Here is an 18,087-nt window from a genome sequence, read left to right on the forward strand (position 1 = left end):
TCCCTGGGTCTGGGGTGGGAGGAGGTCCAGGGAGGTGGGGGTCCCTGGGGCATGACTCTCAGCCAGGGGGTGGTCTCGTCCCCGCTCACACGTGCCCCATTGTGTCCCTGGGGACGCGCTGGTCCGAGGCCCCTGCGGCCACCCCCGGACGGCGCAGGGCAGCAGGAGGGCAGCGCATCCACAGGGCCTTCCCGGGCTATGACGAGGTAATTTTATTTCCATTTTAGGTAAAAATAGTAAATACAAGATAATCTTAATAAAGGTAAAAATACATCATTTAGATTTTGTTGTTCTCTAAACAGTGTTACCTACAGTACAATTTTTGATTTAAGATTTTTAAATTTTTTTTTTTTATAAACAAATAGAACTATTTTGCTAGTAGGCTATCTGTGTTCTCAGCTGGCACTTAAGAATAGATCACAGGTCACCTCCCGGTTCTGTTGGGATGTGTGTGGGTGGCAGGGAGGGAGCGAGGAAGGGCACATGGGATGAGGTGGTTTGTGGTCTCAGGACGCAGACGGAGCTGTGGTCCGTGTGCAGCAGGAGGGCACGTGTGTGCATCCAAGAAGGCCTTTTCCTGTGCTGGCCACAGGGACACACGTCACTGTGACTGGACCAAAGGGCCCACACGTGTCTGGAGCACTTCCTCCCCTCTTCCTAAGGTCGCCGTTCTTCCCCATTGGCCTAGATTCACAACAGTTCTGTGTCCAGGAAGGCCACCAGGCTGCAGATGTCAGCAAGGCTGCTCAGGACGGAGCCAGTGGGTCCCCGCAGTGTCCTAGACGAGTGGGCCTGGGACCCCTCCCCACCAGGGCTGGCGGCCAGGGCACCCCACCTGGCCTGAGAATGCTGGTAGAAGTCACAGATGCCGGTGCAGGCTGCTAAATGTCTTTGCCCTTGTTGACCCTCAGGTGATCTTTGGTTAAATTCTTCCCGAATTTCTCACTGAGCTGTTGGATCAGGTCAGCCAGCTCGCCGGTAGCTTGAGATTTCTCTTCAAGGAGCTCATAGCGCAGGCTGGAGATATCTTGCTTGATTTCCTTCAGTTCGCCTGCAAAGACAGATGAGATTTTGGTGAGCAGGAGCGGGCAGACGGGGCTCGCCCCACGTATGTTTGGGGCCTGCGTCTTCCCAGCAGGACGTCAGGTTGCCGGCCCAGCCTTCCAGGGGTGGAGGGGAGGGAATGGGAGCTCTGTTTTGACCTGAGTACCCCCCCAGCTCCTACCACTGAAGGGCATTTGAAACTCTTCTCCCATTTCTGGTCAAGCTCTCTGTTAAGGGTCTGAGGTGGACGGAGGAGTCAAGATCAGGGTTGTGAATTGCTAGCACCTACATTCTAAAAACCATGATAGATTTTGTTGTTCTCTAAACAGTGTTACCTATCATAGTTTTTAGAATGTAGGTCTCGGAGCCAATAAAGACAGATTTCAAGACTGAGGGCAACACCCTCATTAAATGGAACATTTTTTTTCATTTGTTCTGTTGTTATTTACAGAAAGAAGAAACTCCCAAGTGTGAAGGGAACCGCTCAGCCCAGCGGACATCACCACAGAGCCACGCAGCCTCACGGAAGCCGGGTCCGGCCACACCAGGCCAGCGGCTCTGCCACCTCCTCTTCCCAGTCGGCAGGCGACCAGCAGGTGGGACGTTCTCTTACTTCCCCAATGAACCTCATCCTTAGGAATCCACATGGGCCTGGGCTGTTGGATTCTTTTTACTTGAAAGGTTCCTTTCTGATGTTATAGACAGTAGACTTAAGTGGGAGTCCGCTGCCTGGGAACATATTATTCATATCTATTTTCTAGGTATACCTTACATAAGAAAATGCAGAGATCTTAAAGGTACAGTCTGGCCAATTTGGACAAATGCGTACTATTTTATTTTCATCAGGGGCCTCAGTGAGCCTCTGTTTCCTGGTGTGAGTCTAGTGGCATGAGAGCTGGGCTGGCCCACCTTCTAGAATCAGGTACATTCCTGTCAGTCACAGTCACACACTGCTCAAGCCTGGCCGGCATGACACCTGCAGTTTTATGTTTGAAGTAGGGGTAGGTGGATGGGCTGTGCTCAGCCCCTAGAAATTGTCAGCTAAGGGGTGAGTTCAGTCCTTGTTGACCTTCAGGCTGCACTCTGGATGCCCCAGATGAGTCTGAGGGTCACTGAAGACCAGGTTCAGAGGGCCCCTGAGGCCCAAGAAAGGAGGACACTTAGTGCCTTTGTTCATGGCTGAGGCTGTTTCTAGGTAGCAAATATTTGTCCTCGGTGTCTCACGAAGATTAATTACTTGGTATCAGGTAATGTGCTTTTCATTTAAGAGTACCTGCTTAAATAGACTGGAAAATAACCTGAACAGTGAAAATAATGTAGTTGGCAAACTTCACTGTGCACGGGACTGACCTGGTGTTCTTATCAAAATGCAGACTCCCAGGCAGCACCCCAGAGATACAGATCCATTAGGTGTGGGTGGGGTCTGGGATCTGTTTTTGGTTAGAGCCAAAGCCAGCCAGGGAGCACAGACCCCAGTGCCAGGACTGCGTGGACCTGCATTCTACCGATGCCTGACGGAGCGAGGAAACCGGGCCTCCTTGGGGCCTCCAGAACGTAGCCCTGCTGACCCCACCTGGCTGGTGGCCTGGTCGGAGCGTGTCTGACTTCTGACCCTCAGGAAGCTAATCCAATCACCCACCTTCATTGACTTCATCATTTTCTCTATCCACCTGGGCCTTCAGGACATATCTTTTTATGAGCCGTTTCATGATTTTCTGAAATGTGAACACAAGGGAGGGATCAAACAAGCCTGGCTGAGCACAGAGGCAGCTGGCACAGTGTAGGCACAACTGCTCCCGCCTGCAGGGTACCTGCGCAGCTGCTGGGGATCCTCCCGCCCCTGGTGCCTCACTTCTGAGGAGTACCCTGCTTGATGGGGAACCTGGGCCAGTCTCAGTTTAACTTCTTGCCCCAAGAATTCAGTACCTCCTGGTCTCAGGATGTAAAGACAGGACACTCCGTGGCAGAAGGCGCAGCCCCAGGAGGGAGAAGCATCTAAGATCCCAGGCACTGCATCGGGGTCTTAGGCCTGACTTGACCCTGACCTTCTTGGTGAACCTTAGCCAGTCATCCTCTTCTTGGGCTTCAGCTCTGAAACCCTTTCTTCTATTTCAACAACTACTGTGAACAGGAGGGAGTCTTGCAGTCTCAGCAGGCCAGCTCAGGTGGAGCTGCGTCCCTCTGAGGTGCTGGGCTTAAGAGGGGATTCACTTAGCCCAGCCAGGACCAGGTTTAGGGCACCAGTCCACCTCACCTTGGAAAATTCCTGCCAGAGGCAGAAATAGACAGAGCCGGGCCTTGGGAGGTTTTGCCAAGATCCTGCTGCCCTGAAGTCCCACAGGCCTGGCACCGCACCGCCAGTCATGCCGGGTGGGGGCTGGGTCTGGCCTGCAGCTTCCGTTTATTACACAGACACTGGCTCTGTAAGCTAATGAGGTGTGAATAAACACCGAAGAGACGCCATGAATAGAGCCGAGTGTAAGGAGACTGCAGGAGGTGAACTTTAGGATTTTGCCAACTAGTCTTTCCAGGGTTTCTGTGAAATCACAGGATTTAAAAATATTCTGGTAGCTCAGACTCCGGACTCTTTCAAGAGCTGAGCAGCCAGCAAAGAAGGTGGGGTGGGGGGAGTCCCTGTTTCTTGGTCATCCTTCTGTGTGAGCTGTCCCTGCTCACCCTGAGGGCTGAGGGGACAGAGATTCTAGATTGGAGGGGCCTGAATTCTGTTCCCAGCTTCACTGTGTGACATCAGCAGATTGTCTCCGGCCACATGGGCTCAGGAAGAGCTGCTTACAGTGCAAGAGAAGTGAGCTGCCGGGAGGCAAAGCGCTGGACGATGGCTCATTACCACCAGCAGCCAGTGGTTCTCTCAGCGCCTCTGCTGGTGAGGACCTGGCCTAGGAGGCGTCTGCAGTCCCCAGGTTCCAAGACTTCAGGCGAACGTGGAAGGGCTCTCCAGGGTGAGTGTAGACGCCGCTCCTGTGGGCCAGGGTCCTCTTGGCCTGTGGCTGGAGTCATGATCTGATTTCAGGCTGAGCAGTTACTCAGCAAGGTGCCCTCTCGGGGAGGCCCGGGTCTGTCATGTCAGTGGTTACACCTCGGCGCTAGACTTCTCACTGACATGCTTCTAGTCAATAAGGCAGGCTGCCCGAGTCACAAGAATATATGCCTTTCCATGGGGCTCAATGATTTTCTTGACATTCCATTGGAAAAACAGGATAAAACAAAACAAAAACTGTTCTGAACCAGTTCTCACGGGGAAAAAAAGCCCCCAAACCCAAGTATCTAACGTTCTTATTGAATAAGGAGTTGAGAAGGATTCTTCTCCTACAAACCTTCAGGCTGATGGAAGTCAAGGGGATCTAGTTCAAGTTGGTTGTCTTTTTAAGGAAAACCTCCAGAATGAAGGGTTCTGCAGTTTCTGGATCCATCAGTCAGAGAGCCTTTAGATTTATGAGGTAAAATTATAAGTCAGAGGTTGGAAGGGAAGGTTCTCTCTCCTGTGACGGTGTTGGGCAGAATGTCCTCACAGCCGTGGAGGCAGGCGTCGCCCTCCCAGCCCACTGTGCACACTGGGTTTTAGTGTAACGTGATGGAGCCGGTTATTTAAAAAGATTCCACAGTATGTGTTTATTCTTCATAGAAGACATGCCCCTCCCTGTCCATTTGTCTTGAATAGGTAAGACCCCCCCTCACAAGCCCCCTTCCATGCGGAGCAGCCCTCCGGGAAGAGGGGAGAAAGGCTAAAGAGCCAGCAAAGAAACAAGTGGATTGATGGCTTCCTCCAGGCAGGAGTCGTGTTTGCCTCCTTGGCAAAATGACCTGTTGACCCCCCCATAAACAAATGAGGACCCTGAGGCCCAGAGAGTGAGGGGACTTCCCCATGGCCACACAGGACGTGCTGGATCTGCGATATTAACCAACATGGAAGCTTCACGCCAGCTTCAGAAAGAGGTCAAGTACAGGCTGCTTTAGGGCATGAGAGGCAGGAAACTGGCTCCCATTGGTCATGGAGGTTTGGGCCGCTTTGGGGTAACTGTTTGTCCTTTCAAAGAGTAGTCTTTTCTATAGCAGGATGCCTCAACTAGATTTCAAAGGATGGATGGCCTCATTCAATTGTTACCCCTGGGGTATTTCAATAAGAACAAATCGTTACCCTTGGGGAGGAGGATCGCAGGTATGTCACTGTCACGAATGCTTGTGGCCTGCTCTTGAACACGTACTTGACCTGAGCTAGGGTTGCTGCAGGCTTGCAGCTCTAAGGGGAGAGAAGCAAAGGTTTAGTTTTAAGCCTCGTGTTGTGCGTTGGGATTGTAGAGGTTTAATAAGGAAGCGGAATCTCATGAGCACTGCAGCCGAGCAGGGAGCCTGTACCCTTCCTCTTCACCCCAGTTCACTCCCAGGAGTGACAAGTACCTTGGGAGGGAACAGCGTGAACTGCCTGCCAGTTGCTGAGAGACTTGGTGTCCTGCCTGAGCCCTAGCTTCCCCCTGGCGTGTGCATGTTAGACAGCTTGGGATCTGCAGGAGCAAGACGCTAGTCTTGTCCACAGAAAGTCTGACATGGTTGGAACATGCCAAAAGTTCTCTTTAAAGTGGATGATATGAGGATATGGACATTAAAGATCTCTCATCCTTCAGTATGTGGGGGAAAGGTTTGTTTCCTTTGTGATGGGGTTGAGACATCTCTGTGCTGTCTCCATGTAGTTCTCACTCCATGATGATAATAAACTTCCCCAGTTAACATGGCCCTGCTGGCAGCAATCAACAGCTGAGCAGCCAGCAAAGAAGGGGGGAGTCCCTGTTTCTTGGTCATCCTTCTGTGTGAGCTGTACCTGCTCCCCTGAGGGCTGAGGGGACAGAGACTGAGTCCCCTCTGGGGAAGGGACTGCATCGTAAAGGCGGGGCTGGCTGTGCCCAGACTTTGTGGCCCATTCGGGCTGCGGCCTGCTTGCTTTGCCCATGAAGGAAACATGCCTCTGGAAGTGGACGTGCGGAGTCTGTGTGCACCCCAACAAACTGGGTTTTGGAAGAGGTCTCAGAATAGCTTTGGCAGGAGGCTTCGGCCATCTCACCAACATTATGGTTTTGTTCAATTGTTTAGTCTCATGCCACAGAGTCCAGATTGGAAAAAACTCTGCCCACCCAGCACTCATGTTTTTAGCAAGTGCTGGAGGTGAGTATCTTTGGTGGCATGACTCAGGCAGGAGATGGTACTTGAGGGGAAGAGAAGGAGATGCACAGTGGGTCAGGATGGTCGTGACCGTGAGACCCCCTCCAGGGACGAAGGCATGTGGGTCCCCTCCTGACTCTGAGGGCTAGATGGCTTCTGGAAACTGCTGTGATGGGGAAAATAGAATGTCTTTCTATGGGAGAGATGACTGTGCAACCAGGGCAGCTAAAGACACAAAGAAGAGAACACATATGGTGCACTGGAGATGCTAAATGCAGTAGAATAAAAAGAAAGCAATGTTGCTGCCTAGGAAAACAGGAATTGAGGAACATTTGGAAGAGAGTAGACAAAATGGATCCCAGGACAAGTCATTCGCTAGACTGAGGTTTGTCAGACATCAAAACAGAAGAAATCAGCACCAGCAAGTTGTCTATCCTATTGGCTTTGATCTCTACAGAAAAGGCCCTCCCGGAGGTGAAAAAGAGGACCCCCAGGGCCTTTGGGGAAGGGACTGCATCATAAAGGCGGGGCTGGCTATGCCCAGACTCTGTGGCCCATTCGGGCTGCGGCCTGCTTGCTTTGCCCGTGAAGGAAACGTGCCTCTGGAAGTGAACATGTGGAGTCTGTGTGCACCCCAACAAACCGGGTCTTGGAAGAGGTCACAGAATAGCTTTGGTAGGAGGCTTTGGCCATCTCACCAAGATTATGGTTTTGTTCGATTGTTTAGTCTCATGCCACAGAGTCCAGATTGGAAAAAACACTGTGCAAGCAAGGAACCAGTTCTGTGAAAACTAACAGTAGAGATGCCCAGAAGCCTATAAGAAAAAGCAAAGCAAGGAGAGCCTTGGGTCTGAGGGAACTGCCTTCCCTGACAATGGAGAACCCCAGAAGTTGAAGGATTGATGAGCTTAAAATAAACATGGCAAGCACTAAGCTTGAAAAATCAAGCCCATCTTCTGAGGAGACACAAAGGAAACAAGCTGAAAACTACATGGGCAAGAAGGACGGGGCTGCAGCGTTCCTCAGAACACGAGCATGTGAGAGGCTGACAGCCTAAGTACTCGGGAAACTGAGGCCCTGGGTGCTGCCTGGAGAGCAGGGACGAGGTGGTGAACTGGGCTCCTGTCTCTGCACCTTTGGAAACTGCTTTGGGAAGAAAGCAACCTTCACTCCGCTTCGCTAGTTGCTGCCTGGTAAGAGCAAATGTAACTCCTGCCCTTGCCTCCCCCACTCAGGCTCCAAAGCTCAGGGAGATCTCTTAGTGTTGGTCGAAAGCAGGCGGGGCAGGTTCTAAGGCTGGTTCTGGTCCAGCACTGTGCGGATGAGTAACGGGCCAGTGCCCGGGCAGCGTGATGCAGTACAGACCGATCTCAGTTCACCTGGCTCTGTGATCTTCACCACCCAGCCTACATGGGGTGAAGGATGCTGCCTCTCATAGGGGCATGGTGAGATTGCCCCTGGGCTAGTGTCTAGCCTGCTCCCAACTGTCCTTTTGTCCATCTCACGGTGTCCTCCTATTTGAGCAGATGACGGATGCTTCAGGAAGCTGCCTGGACCACACCAGGCTGGGCCCAGCAGAGTGCGAGGGCCTGGAACCCCCTGCCCCCGCTGCTGTCCTCCCAAGCCCCTCCCTCTGATGCCTGCTGGCCCAGTTTTCCTTTCTTCTTCTCTGCAGTAACTATTTGAATGAGTAGCCCCAGGCGTTTCTTGGTGGATTCACAGAACACAAGGTGAGCAAGCTGTCCAAGGTCACCGGTAGCCCGAAGCTGCCAACCAGCCATCCTCTGTCAGCACAGCCGGAAGCACTCCCGCAGGCTGAGGGCCTCAGCGGCCCAACCGGGATGAGGGGAGGTAAAAATGGGATTGCTCAGAGATGGCTTTTGCAAGCAGTCTCACTCATAAAGGATTCATTCTGGGTACAGGGCACTCACCACATCATCAGTCTTCCTTTGTCTCAGCAGTGATTCTTCTCCAAACCCATGAGAGATTTGGCCCTAACCCATTAGGGCTTTCTATCTTTTCTGTGACACACACAATCTATACTTCTCTCTGAGAAGCCGAGAAATAAAAATCCTTCCAGTGACCAAGGGATTTGTCCTGTAAAATCACTCAAAATGGATCAAACTGGCCAGGCCCAATTTTGCACACAATTAAATACAAGATTTGCCTGTTGCCCATTTTTCACTCATGTCATCTGATAAAACTATAAGTACTTTGAGGGATGAGCCATTTCTTAATTGTGCATTTACATCCTCTTAGCTGCACAGCTGGCTTCTGAAATCTGGATGGAGATTCAATTAGAGACCTGTGTCGGGACGATACGAAGTCTGTGATTGCTCCCCCTGGGATGGTAGGGCCAGGGACACATCACCTCGCCCAAAGGAAGGCTGAGGACAGCTTCACATTTACATCTATAAGGAATGATCAGCGTGGGTAACACTGCTGATCGCAGAGCAGCAGAAGGGAGAAAAAGAATGGCCTGCACTTTTATAACCGATGACCCGTAAGTTACCAGGTAGCACCGGCTCACGGCTAACTCAGACTGATAACAGAGGTTTGGTATTAATTGCCAAAAGCAATGCAAGGACTACAAGCAGGAAAGATCTGACTTTTATAACAGCAGACTTCGCCAGGCTGGCAGTCTGGGGTCAGGCGCTCTCACTGAAAACACGGATACCCACCTGGTTGCTTACGACAGATGCCTGGGAGTCCCTGCGTCTCCTTACCCCACCCCTGTTGGTGTGTGTCAGGTCCCGCTGGCTGTGCGTGAATCTGCCTGCTTTCCTCCATCATCCTACTCACCCTCGTGTCCAGGCCACCACCCCTTGCACTTGGGTGCCTGTCACATCCTCCTAACTTGTCTTCCTGCCTCCATGCTTGGCCCGTGAGTCTTCTCCCATGGTAGCAGTTAGGTGGTCTTCATTCAGCATGAATAAAATGCTGTCATCTTCTCCCTCCCCAGAGCTAAATTCTTCCCACTGCCTTCCACATCCTCACCTTGGTCTGGTGCCCTGCTTTCTCCTCTGACCTCAGTGCCCTCCCCTCTTCCCTGCTGAGCCCCAGCTGTGCTGGAACTGCCAGACCTCTCCCCTCTGGCTTTTGCTGCTGCTTTTCCTCTGCCAGAGGGCCTCACATCTCTGCCTCCTCCTCATCTGAGGTCTCAGCTAATTGTTCTCTCCCTGACGAGGCCTCCTCTGATAACCATATCTAAGCAGGGCCCCGCGATTGTTTTTTATTATTATTATTTTTTAAATGAAGGTATCATTGATATACACTCTGATGAAGGTTTCACAAGAAAAACAATCTGGTTGCTACATTCCCCCATATTATCGAGTCTCCCCCCCAAGCCCCATTGCAGTCACTGCCCGTTAGTGTTAGGGGCCCTCGATTTTTCTCCGTTTTTGCAAGCTGTTTCTTTCTGGCACTTTCACTGACTTAAAGTTATGTATTTATTTGTGTGTTTACTTGTCCATTTCTCTATCCCTTACTGGACTGGGAGTGTCACTAGGATGGACCCATGTCTGCAGCCCCAGTAACTAGTGCAGCACCTGGCGTATAGTAGGGACTCCATACTTTCTGAGTGAAGGAAGGGAAGAAGTGGTCTTCGGAGGGCATGAGAGAGCCATGTGCCTAAGTCCATGTCTGAATGGGGTCCACTTCTGCCCAGACCTGGGAAAGGGGGGCTTACCTGGTATCTGGTGGGCTTGCTGAAACTGTTATTTGCTGTCAGGTTTTCAGAATTCCTTATGCCAGCCTGGTAGCGAGCCTTCTGGGGAAGAGAAAACCCCAATACATAATACATACATACAGGGTAGAACTTGAACAGCACCCACATATGGGGCTGTCTCTAAAAAGAGGACCCTTGGGAGGCTGATACAGCCACTGCTGCTTGGCTTACTACAACACTGTTCCTGGGGAGTTTAGTTCTGTAGGATGTCAGTGGTTACAGGATATTGTTTGGTCCACGTTGTCTGGGAAACACCGAGTTAAAGTTGTATGGGTGTCTTTCCTCTAGGACTCCTCAGAGATTTTAATATGCTAATGAATATTGTGACTTTCACGAGGAGGAAATAATGGTCAGAGAACTTTCTTCTCTGAGACCATTCTCCAGGTCTTTTCTGGAAAGAGCTATTTTGCTTCCGAGTCCGCTAAGAGGTTCCCTCAGGGGGGTCACTTATTGGCCGGGTGGCTTGCTAAGCCCCCAGCAATGTGCACCTTTCAGGGACAGCGCACAGAAGGGGAGCCCCCACAGGCCGCCCCACCCATGCTGGTGCTGCAGCTTTGCGGAGGTGCCGCAGATTCAGAAAAGCAGTGGCCCCACCCAGCTCCTGAGTCCCCCTTGCATCGGGGACACCATCTGAATCAAGTGCACACAACTCCCTTCTCGCCATCCTGCTGCCTTCTCTAGCCCCGTCATACCCCATGCCACCTACCTTGAATTTGGAGTTCAGCATGCCCATTTCAAGGTCATTTTCACAGCTTTTGGCCTTAGATTTGCAGAGTTTTATGAGGCACATCTTGATTCTCATTATGAGATAATAAAATGATTTAGGACTTGGCACTAGGTTAAAAGGAGCAGGTAGAGTTCTTCCTTCATCAAAATAGGACAGCCAGAGCTTTGCTCGGGCAAATTTCCACTCCACGTCTGCATCCTCCTGTGGGACGAGGGAGACCGCACACTGTCAAAGGCCGCAATCTGACACGCGAGGTCCATCTGGAGTGGGGATGTGGTCTGCAGATCCTGACGGGGGATTTCCGAACAGGAGCTCTGATACATTGTGGATACTCTTCCTCCTTTCAGAGGCACGCGCTGCGGCCTCTGCACTCACTAAAACCCGACAAGGAGTCATACCTAATCTCTGCCTAATTCCTCAGGATTCATGGCTGAAATCCTCAGCCCGCTCATCGGCCCTGATTCTCCACTGGGTATTTTCACCAACATCCTCCGCTTACCCTTTACTAAAGAGCTTTTCCACTGCCACTTGCTCTCGTCATCCGTTGGCATTTACAGCTCTGCTCACTGCGCCCCCAGCCACCGCAGCACCCGCTATTCACCTTTCAGAGCAGCAGCGCCCGGCAGAATAGGATGTGGGCCACAAAGTGAGCCACCCAAGTACATTTAAATTCTCTAGTAACCACATTATAAAAAGTAAACATGGAATAGGTGAAATGAATTTCAGTGATATGTTTCAGTCCATTTTTAATGGGCAATCCATTAGTTAGTGATTTGAAATATTTCAACATGTAATCCTTATAAAAATTATTGAGATAGCTCACTTTTTTTTAATACTGAGTCTTTGAAATTGGTGTGTATTGTATACTAATAGCACATCTCAATTGGGACCGGCCACATTTCAAGTCCTCAACAGGTACATAGAGTCTACGTACTGGACACCACAGTGCATTTCACTACAAAGTGTATTTCTTAATGGTCTGGGTGCTGCTGGGAGGATGTTAAGAGATTCTGCATATGCAGCTCAAGGGAAATAGACCTGACTAGTTAGTAAGCAGGACATAGTCTGGCCATGTTGCTTTCCCTGGCAAGAGTGGTGGATTTAAGCCTCCAGTCTGTTACTTCTGACTCGGTGCTCACGCCAGAAAGTGAGGTGGGGCCCCTGACGTCTGAGGCCGGGGAAGAGGCATGGGATTTGGCATCAGACAGACCTGGGTTTGCAATCCCTCGCAGGCTGTACGGCTTCAGGTGAGGGCCTTGGGCTTCCTCATCCGCACATGGAGACAATGCTGCCGCCTTCACATGGCCCTGCGGTCCGTGAGCCTGGCTTCCTCTCTGCACAGGCATGAGCTACGCTTCAAGGGGCTGTGAACCCAGCAAGGACGTCCTGTGAGATACAGGGCCATCGCCCGCAGGCGTCACTAGCTTGTTTGCGTTTGCTGAGACCCCGTCAGCACCTGGCCTGGGCTACGGGGACAACCCAAAGAGTTCTTTTAGACTGGAAGCTTTGTGAGGGCAAGGGCTGCTCTGGGCCTCTGCTCGACAGCAGACAGCTGTGACAGGGACACCCCATCTGAGATAGAGGGTGGTACAACGGTGAGAGCACAGGCTCTGGAGGCTGCCAGGGCTCAAGTCACGGCTCTGTCCCTTTCTAGCTGTGTAGCCGTGGCAGGTGACTTAGCCGCTTCTCAGTTTCCTCGTCTGAAAAATGAGGATGACAATACCTACCTCATAGGTTGTTGTGAAAATTAAAGGACTTATTGCATGAAAAACACTTCATGTCAGACACTTAGTAAACCTAGCTACTTTAGTAGCTAGTAAATTTCAGCTACTAAACATATCACTGAAATTAATTTCACCTATTCCATGTTTACTTTTTGTAATGTGGTTACTAGAGAATTTAAATGTACCTAGTTTTCAGTGCCTAGCTTTCAGCAAACATCTGTTGAACACCTACAGTGCACCCGGCCTGTGCAAGGTAGGTCCTGGCACAGCCAATCTGTTCCTTGCCGAACAGTCTGGCTATGGGCGCAGGGGCCCCTGACCTGGCCTGGGGGTCAGGGAGGCTGCCCCAGTGGCTGGCATTTGAGCTGCCATCCAAGAGGTGAGGAGCTCTCAACCGGGTCAGTGTGGGTGAAGTAGGGAGTAGAGAAGAATAGGAGTGAGTTAGTGGGAGAGGCAGTGAGAAGTGTAAACAGCTCTTTGAGAAAGTGGGTAGTAAAGTACAGGAGAGAAAGAGGTCAAGAGCTGGAAAGTGAGATTTTTTTTGTAGGTTTTATTTTTTTAAGATCAAGAGATTTATTTAAAAGCTGACAGGAAGGATTAGATGGAGGTGGGGTGCAGGTGCGGCAGGGATAACTGCAGTGGCTCCCGGGAGGAGGGAACACAGGCAGCAGGCGCGGGCAGGGCTGCCGGTCTGGGTGGGGGCAGGCCTCTCTCCCACCCGTGGGCCAGCAGTGCAGGGATGGCAGGAGCACAGGCAGGCGGTCCACGGATTCAGAGAGCAGCTGCTCAGGATGCACTGACTGAGTAAATAAGTGTTCTTATGCAAGGATGTCTAGACGTGCGCTTCATCAAAGTGCACTGTGACCGGGAGTACCAGCCACTGCCCCCAGGCCTCACTCTGCTTCTCAGGGTCCTTGCACTCCAAGTGCTAGTTAGGATGGGGAAGGACACATGCTGTCACCTGACAAGGAGCAGCTCAGAGCCCAGCAGGGAGGTGTGGGATGCTGTGCTCTCTCCAGCTCATGGCACCATGCTGTGGTGGGGCGCTTGCCCACTCCTGCCTCAAACTAGTGGGCCTCTCTCTTGCCAATCACTCGGCTTTACATACCACGTTCATTTGGAGCAAAGTGGGATGTGTTTGCTAAGATGGTGCAGACTGCCTGGGATGAGTGGTACAGAGACCCACAAATTGTCCAGGCCCCATCTGGTTTCTCTTACACATGGGGAAACTGAGGCCCAGAAGGGCAGGGAGGGCTAGTTGGCAACAGCTCATCCACACAGGTGACCACACACATAAAGCAGTTTGAAAAAAATATGTTTGTCCATCAGCAGTGCTGCATTTCCTGTGGGTGGTGGCGTCTGGGGAGGCTAAGACTTCCTGCCGGCTCACCTCTTCCTCTCACCTCTCACCTCTCACCTCTCACCTTGCGCAGTCTACCCTCTTGCAGGCAAATAAACCAGACTGTTTCACCCCCTCTGCCTTATACATGTTGTTCCTCCTATTTAGAATACTCTTTTTTTTGGTGGGGGGTGTGTGTATGGACCAAACATTCCCTCCTAAAATTTGTATGTTGAAGCCTTAATCCCTAGTATTTTAGAATGTGACTGTATTTGGAGATAAGGCCTTTCAAAATCTAATGAAGGCTAAGTGAGGTTATAAGGTGGGACCCTCCTCCAATATGACTAGTGCCGTCATAGAACAAGAGAGACAGGGATGCATGTGCACAGAGGAAAGGCCACGTGAGGACCCAGCAGGAAGGCGGCCGTCTGCAAGCCAAGGAGAGGGCCCTCCTGAGAAACCACCCTGTGGTCTCGAATGTCTAGCCTACAAAACAGTGAGGAAATGACTTTCAGATGCTAAGCCACCCGGTCTGTGGGATTTTGTTATGACAGCCATAGCAAACTAATACATGAGGTCTTAATTTTTTTCTATGGGAGAAATACACAAATAATTGTTTCTTATAAAAGACTTAAGTACAGTACACAAGAAAATGTGACAGTTGCCTTTCAAATCTCCTCTCTCCTCTTACTCCCTTCCCCAGGGGATGTCCAGGGTCAAGGGTGTGGTACTTTTTCCTCTACCTTTTCTACTTTTCCTTTCTGTAGATGCATGTCTTATTATGTAAATAAGATGTTACCTATATGTGTATTTCTACAACTTGCATTTTTCCACCTAACGATATCATAGGGATTTTGCTGTGTTAAGACAAAAATTTTTTCTCATTGTATATACACTGTCTGTCCTAAGATCTATACTATATCTTAGTTTATTTAAACTTTCTGATATTGATGGGTTATTTCCAAGGTTTTCCTTTAATGAACATCTATGTAAAATTGTATTTCTGCATGGATTTGGTCCTAGAATTGGAATTGTTGAGTCAAAGGGTTAATGATTTTACTTTAATTTTTAGTTTGTTTACTTAACTTTATAATAAGTAAAACAACAATACAACTTATAAAACATAAAAAAGTATAAAGAGAAAAGCCTTCCACCCACCATGTCCCCAACCCTCCCCTCTCAACCCCTCCCCTGTTCTGCAGTTTCTTGAGTACCCTTTCAGAGGCTTTTTTCTTTTTCAAATGCTTATACAATAAAAAATGAGTATGTGGTCCCTTTTCTTCCTCTCTTACGTGAGAAAGAGCACATGGTATACATTGTTCTGCAACTTGATTTTTTTTTTCACTCTAACTGGAGGTCTTTCCACGTCAGTATATAGAGAACATCTTCCTCTCAAAACTGCAAGTATCTCACTGCTCAGATGCACCCTAATCTATTTAACTAGAAGCCTATTAATACTCATTTAGTTTGTTTTCATTTTCTGGCTGTTCCAAACAAGGCTGCAATCAATACCTTATGGTTTGTGCATTTTAGATTTTGATAAATTGCCTCTCAACTACCTTATCTGTTCAGCAAGATTGTATTAGTCTTTGACTGGCCTTCAATCATCACTTCTGGACGCTCCCTGCCCCCGTGGTCAATCACAGCTTGCTTAGTGCCTCCTGCACCTGGTTGGTCTCCTCTGGGTGAGTTGGCCCCAGGACACAGCAATTTGCTGATCGAAGCCTCTGTTCTCCTCCAAGGACTGAGTTCTTTCAGGGCAGGGGCTCTGTCTTAGTCATCTCTATATTGCTGGTGCTTAGCAATATACTTAATAAATATATTTTATGAAATAAATAAATAATCGGTACTTAATAAATAATGTGTGCATGGCTTCAGAAGGGAATGTGGCCTGAAAATACAGTCATTCCAATTTGCCATAGGTCACCTGCATGCTGTTCTGAGGAGACACATGTAAAAGAGGAAAGATTTGTGACCCCGATTCTTTCTGCCACTTGGACCATTTTACGTGTGGTGCCTGCTGTGTCAACATGGACACAAAAGGCTTTTTGGAGGAATCCAGGAAGAATGCTGGTTGTTTGCTGTTCTGGCCTCACATTTAATAACACAAAGGCTTTTAAGATCATTATCCTCATTTCTGAAAACAGCAATGTAAATTAAACCAAGGGGGAGAGAGCATTTTCAATGAACTGGTCTTACCTCAATTTCCTGATAGGAGTTGTTGATCATGGCTATCAGCATATTGAGCAGCACTACCACCATAGTGACGTTATAAACGCCGTAGAGAACGTAGCCGATGTTCTCAATGAACTTGTGGTCGTATTTCAGCACCACCGAGATCACTTCAGACAAGCCAAAGATGGACCAAAATAAGGTTTTAAAACTTTCTTCAACCCTGCAAGGAAACAGACAGTCCTTTCAGGCAGTTAGCATCAGCTAACACTTCTCATAAGAAAATTGCCATTACCCAGACTTCAGCGGTTACCTCGCAGTGGGGCTGGTGCCTGCATTATGAAATAATGAGATATCCAGATTTCCAAGAATATTACAAAGCACAGGCTCTTTCTTTTCCATTCAGTCCATTTATTGGGACTCCCAGCTGTGGTATCGTTTTTATCTTGTAATTAAACATTTAAAATTAAACACCAAGGGCAAATGTTTGCTCTTGTTTTAGCCTTTTAGCCTTAGAAAGAACACTCTTCAATAGTCTCTTGAGTGTCTCTTCTCAGACTTGCAGCCCTGTGTGAAGGGGTAGAGGGTGGTGCCCACGGAGGAGTTAGCATCAGGGTGCCCGGCCCTTGCTGGGCACTTGCCAGAGCAGCTCTTAAGCCTCATGACCATCTGTGCGGTGGCTCACTCATTACTTCCTTTTTACAGATAGAAGCACTGACAGGGCCTTACATGCCTTTCCCAATGGCACCCAGCAGAAAAGTGGGGTGCAAACCCAGGCATGTCCAAGGGTTTCAAAAGCACGTACTTCTAACCACTATCTTTTACTACCCGCTGGCTCTGGGTAGTGAGGCCGTCCACATGTATCAAGTCCCCTAAACTGGAGTTGAATTATGAGAGTGGTGAGTTTGGTGTTGCTCATATTTCCCAGGCAACTGTCCAGACCTCACCCTGCAGCTTACTCAAGGTAGACGCTGCCTGTGTTCTGAGGGCAGTTCAGAGAAGATGTGGCTTTTAGAACAGTGCTCTTTGACCCTTTTGAGCCTACAAAGTTGTCAAAATACACTAGCTTTAAGAATACACTCAAGACACTCCAAGCACATTTCATAGTCTATACCTTGTGGCTATAATCCTACATCAGGCTTATGATATCAAACTTAATCAGAGAGCTGGCATTCGCCTGAATGGTTTAGAACATGCATGTCTATCTGATTAACATCTAAATGGTTAAGTGCAGGTCTTTTAGTTTGTATCCACGTTTTGGGTACCATTATGAGAAAGCACTTTCTTTTTTCTCTTAAACATTTCACATTTTCAACACACCCCAAAATAGCCAGACTTAGCTAAATCTCAAAAAAAAAAAAAAATCCCAGCATTTCTTAAGGATTGGTATTTATTTCACAAGATGTACAAAAATACTAGTTACTAGGCACTTTGGCTAAAAATCCAACTCTGACTTGCATGAATTTTCAGCTTTCGTATGTGTGTGTGCGTGTGTCTAGGTCTAGCCAGTGGTTTGACTCATTCCCTATGCATCCTAGAGTCTGAAACCTGAAAATTGAAGTGCTTTTTGTTATCATTATTTGATTTTGATTTCTTTTAAAATTGTGAGTTTGGAATTTTGAATTTATTTTGGTTTTAGTAAGAGGGAATTTAGTTGGGAGTTATAAGTAACGACTGGGTATTAAGCTATTATTTTGGAGGTCCAGCTCCTGATGCTATTCTGAGACCAGGAGGCAACTGTTTCCTCGTGCAAGGCACAGCATCCATTTTGTGTCAAAAAAATGCAGTTCAACATGTGGGCAGGATTCACTGCAGGTATTGTCTTCCGTGAAGAAGTAATCTTTCAGTTACCACCCTGGTGGAAGGGAACAGTGGCAGAGGGCAGCCAAAACCACTGGCTGAGCCCCAGGTCCAGCACTGGAAGGAGACAGCAGATGCGATCTCTCTGACATTGTTCTCTTCCTAGCAGGCTCAGCAGGGGAGCTGGTGGACACGCTGTGTGAGGGAGGGGCTGGGCAGCCGGGTACTGGTTCAGGATGACGCATTTACCATGAACAACCTAAGAGATGGACAATACATGCAACTGAGAGATGTTTTACAGAAATTCATCTTCCCTTTCTTACCTTGGAAAACCCCTGACACAAACGAAGCAATTTATGGAACTCATTCAGGGAAAGCCTTC

At 49.1% G+C, this 18,087-nt stretch overlaps 1 protein-coding gene across 1 annotated transcript in view; it reads right to left on the reverse strand.

The window, feature by feature from the left end:
* Positions 1 to 226: 226 nt before the first annotated feature.
* LOC118918706 (short transient receptor potential channel 7) overlaps positions 227 to 18,087 on the reverse strand; it is a 42,283-nt gene continuing 24,422 nt past the window's right edge. The window contains exons 4-8 of the mRNA XM_036897760.2: positions 15,933 to 16,128; positions 10,650 to 10,871; positions 9,905 to 9,985; positions 2,684 to 2,759; positions 227 to 1,051 (exon numbers count right to left, since the gene is read on the reverse strand). Coding sequence (XP_036753655.1) covers positions 882 to 1,051; positions 2,684 to 2,759; positions 9,905 to 9,985; positions 10,650 to 10,871; positions 15,933 to 16,128 — 745 coding nt within the window. The 3' untranslated portion in view covers positions 227 to 881. The remainder of the gene's footprint in view (positions 1,052 to 2,683; positions 2,760 to 9,904; positions 9,986 to 10,649; positions 10,872 to 15,932; positions 16,129 to 18,087) is intronic.

The sequence above is a fragment of the Manis pentadactyla genome, chromosome 13 (genome assembly GCF_030020395.1).
Source record: "Manis pentadactyla isolate mManPen7 chromosome 13, mManPen7.hap1, whole genome shotgun sequence".
NCBI lineage: Eukaryota > Metazoa > Chordata > Mammalia > Pholidota > Manidae > Manis > Manis pentadactyla.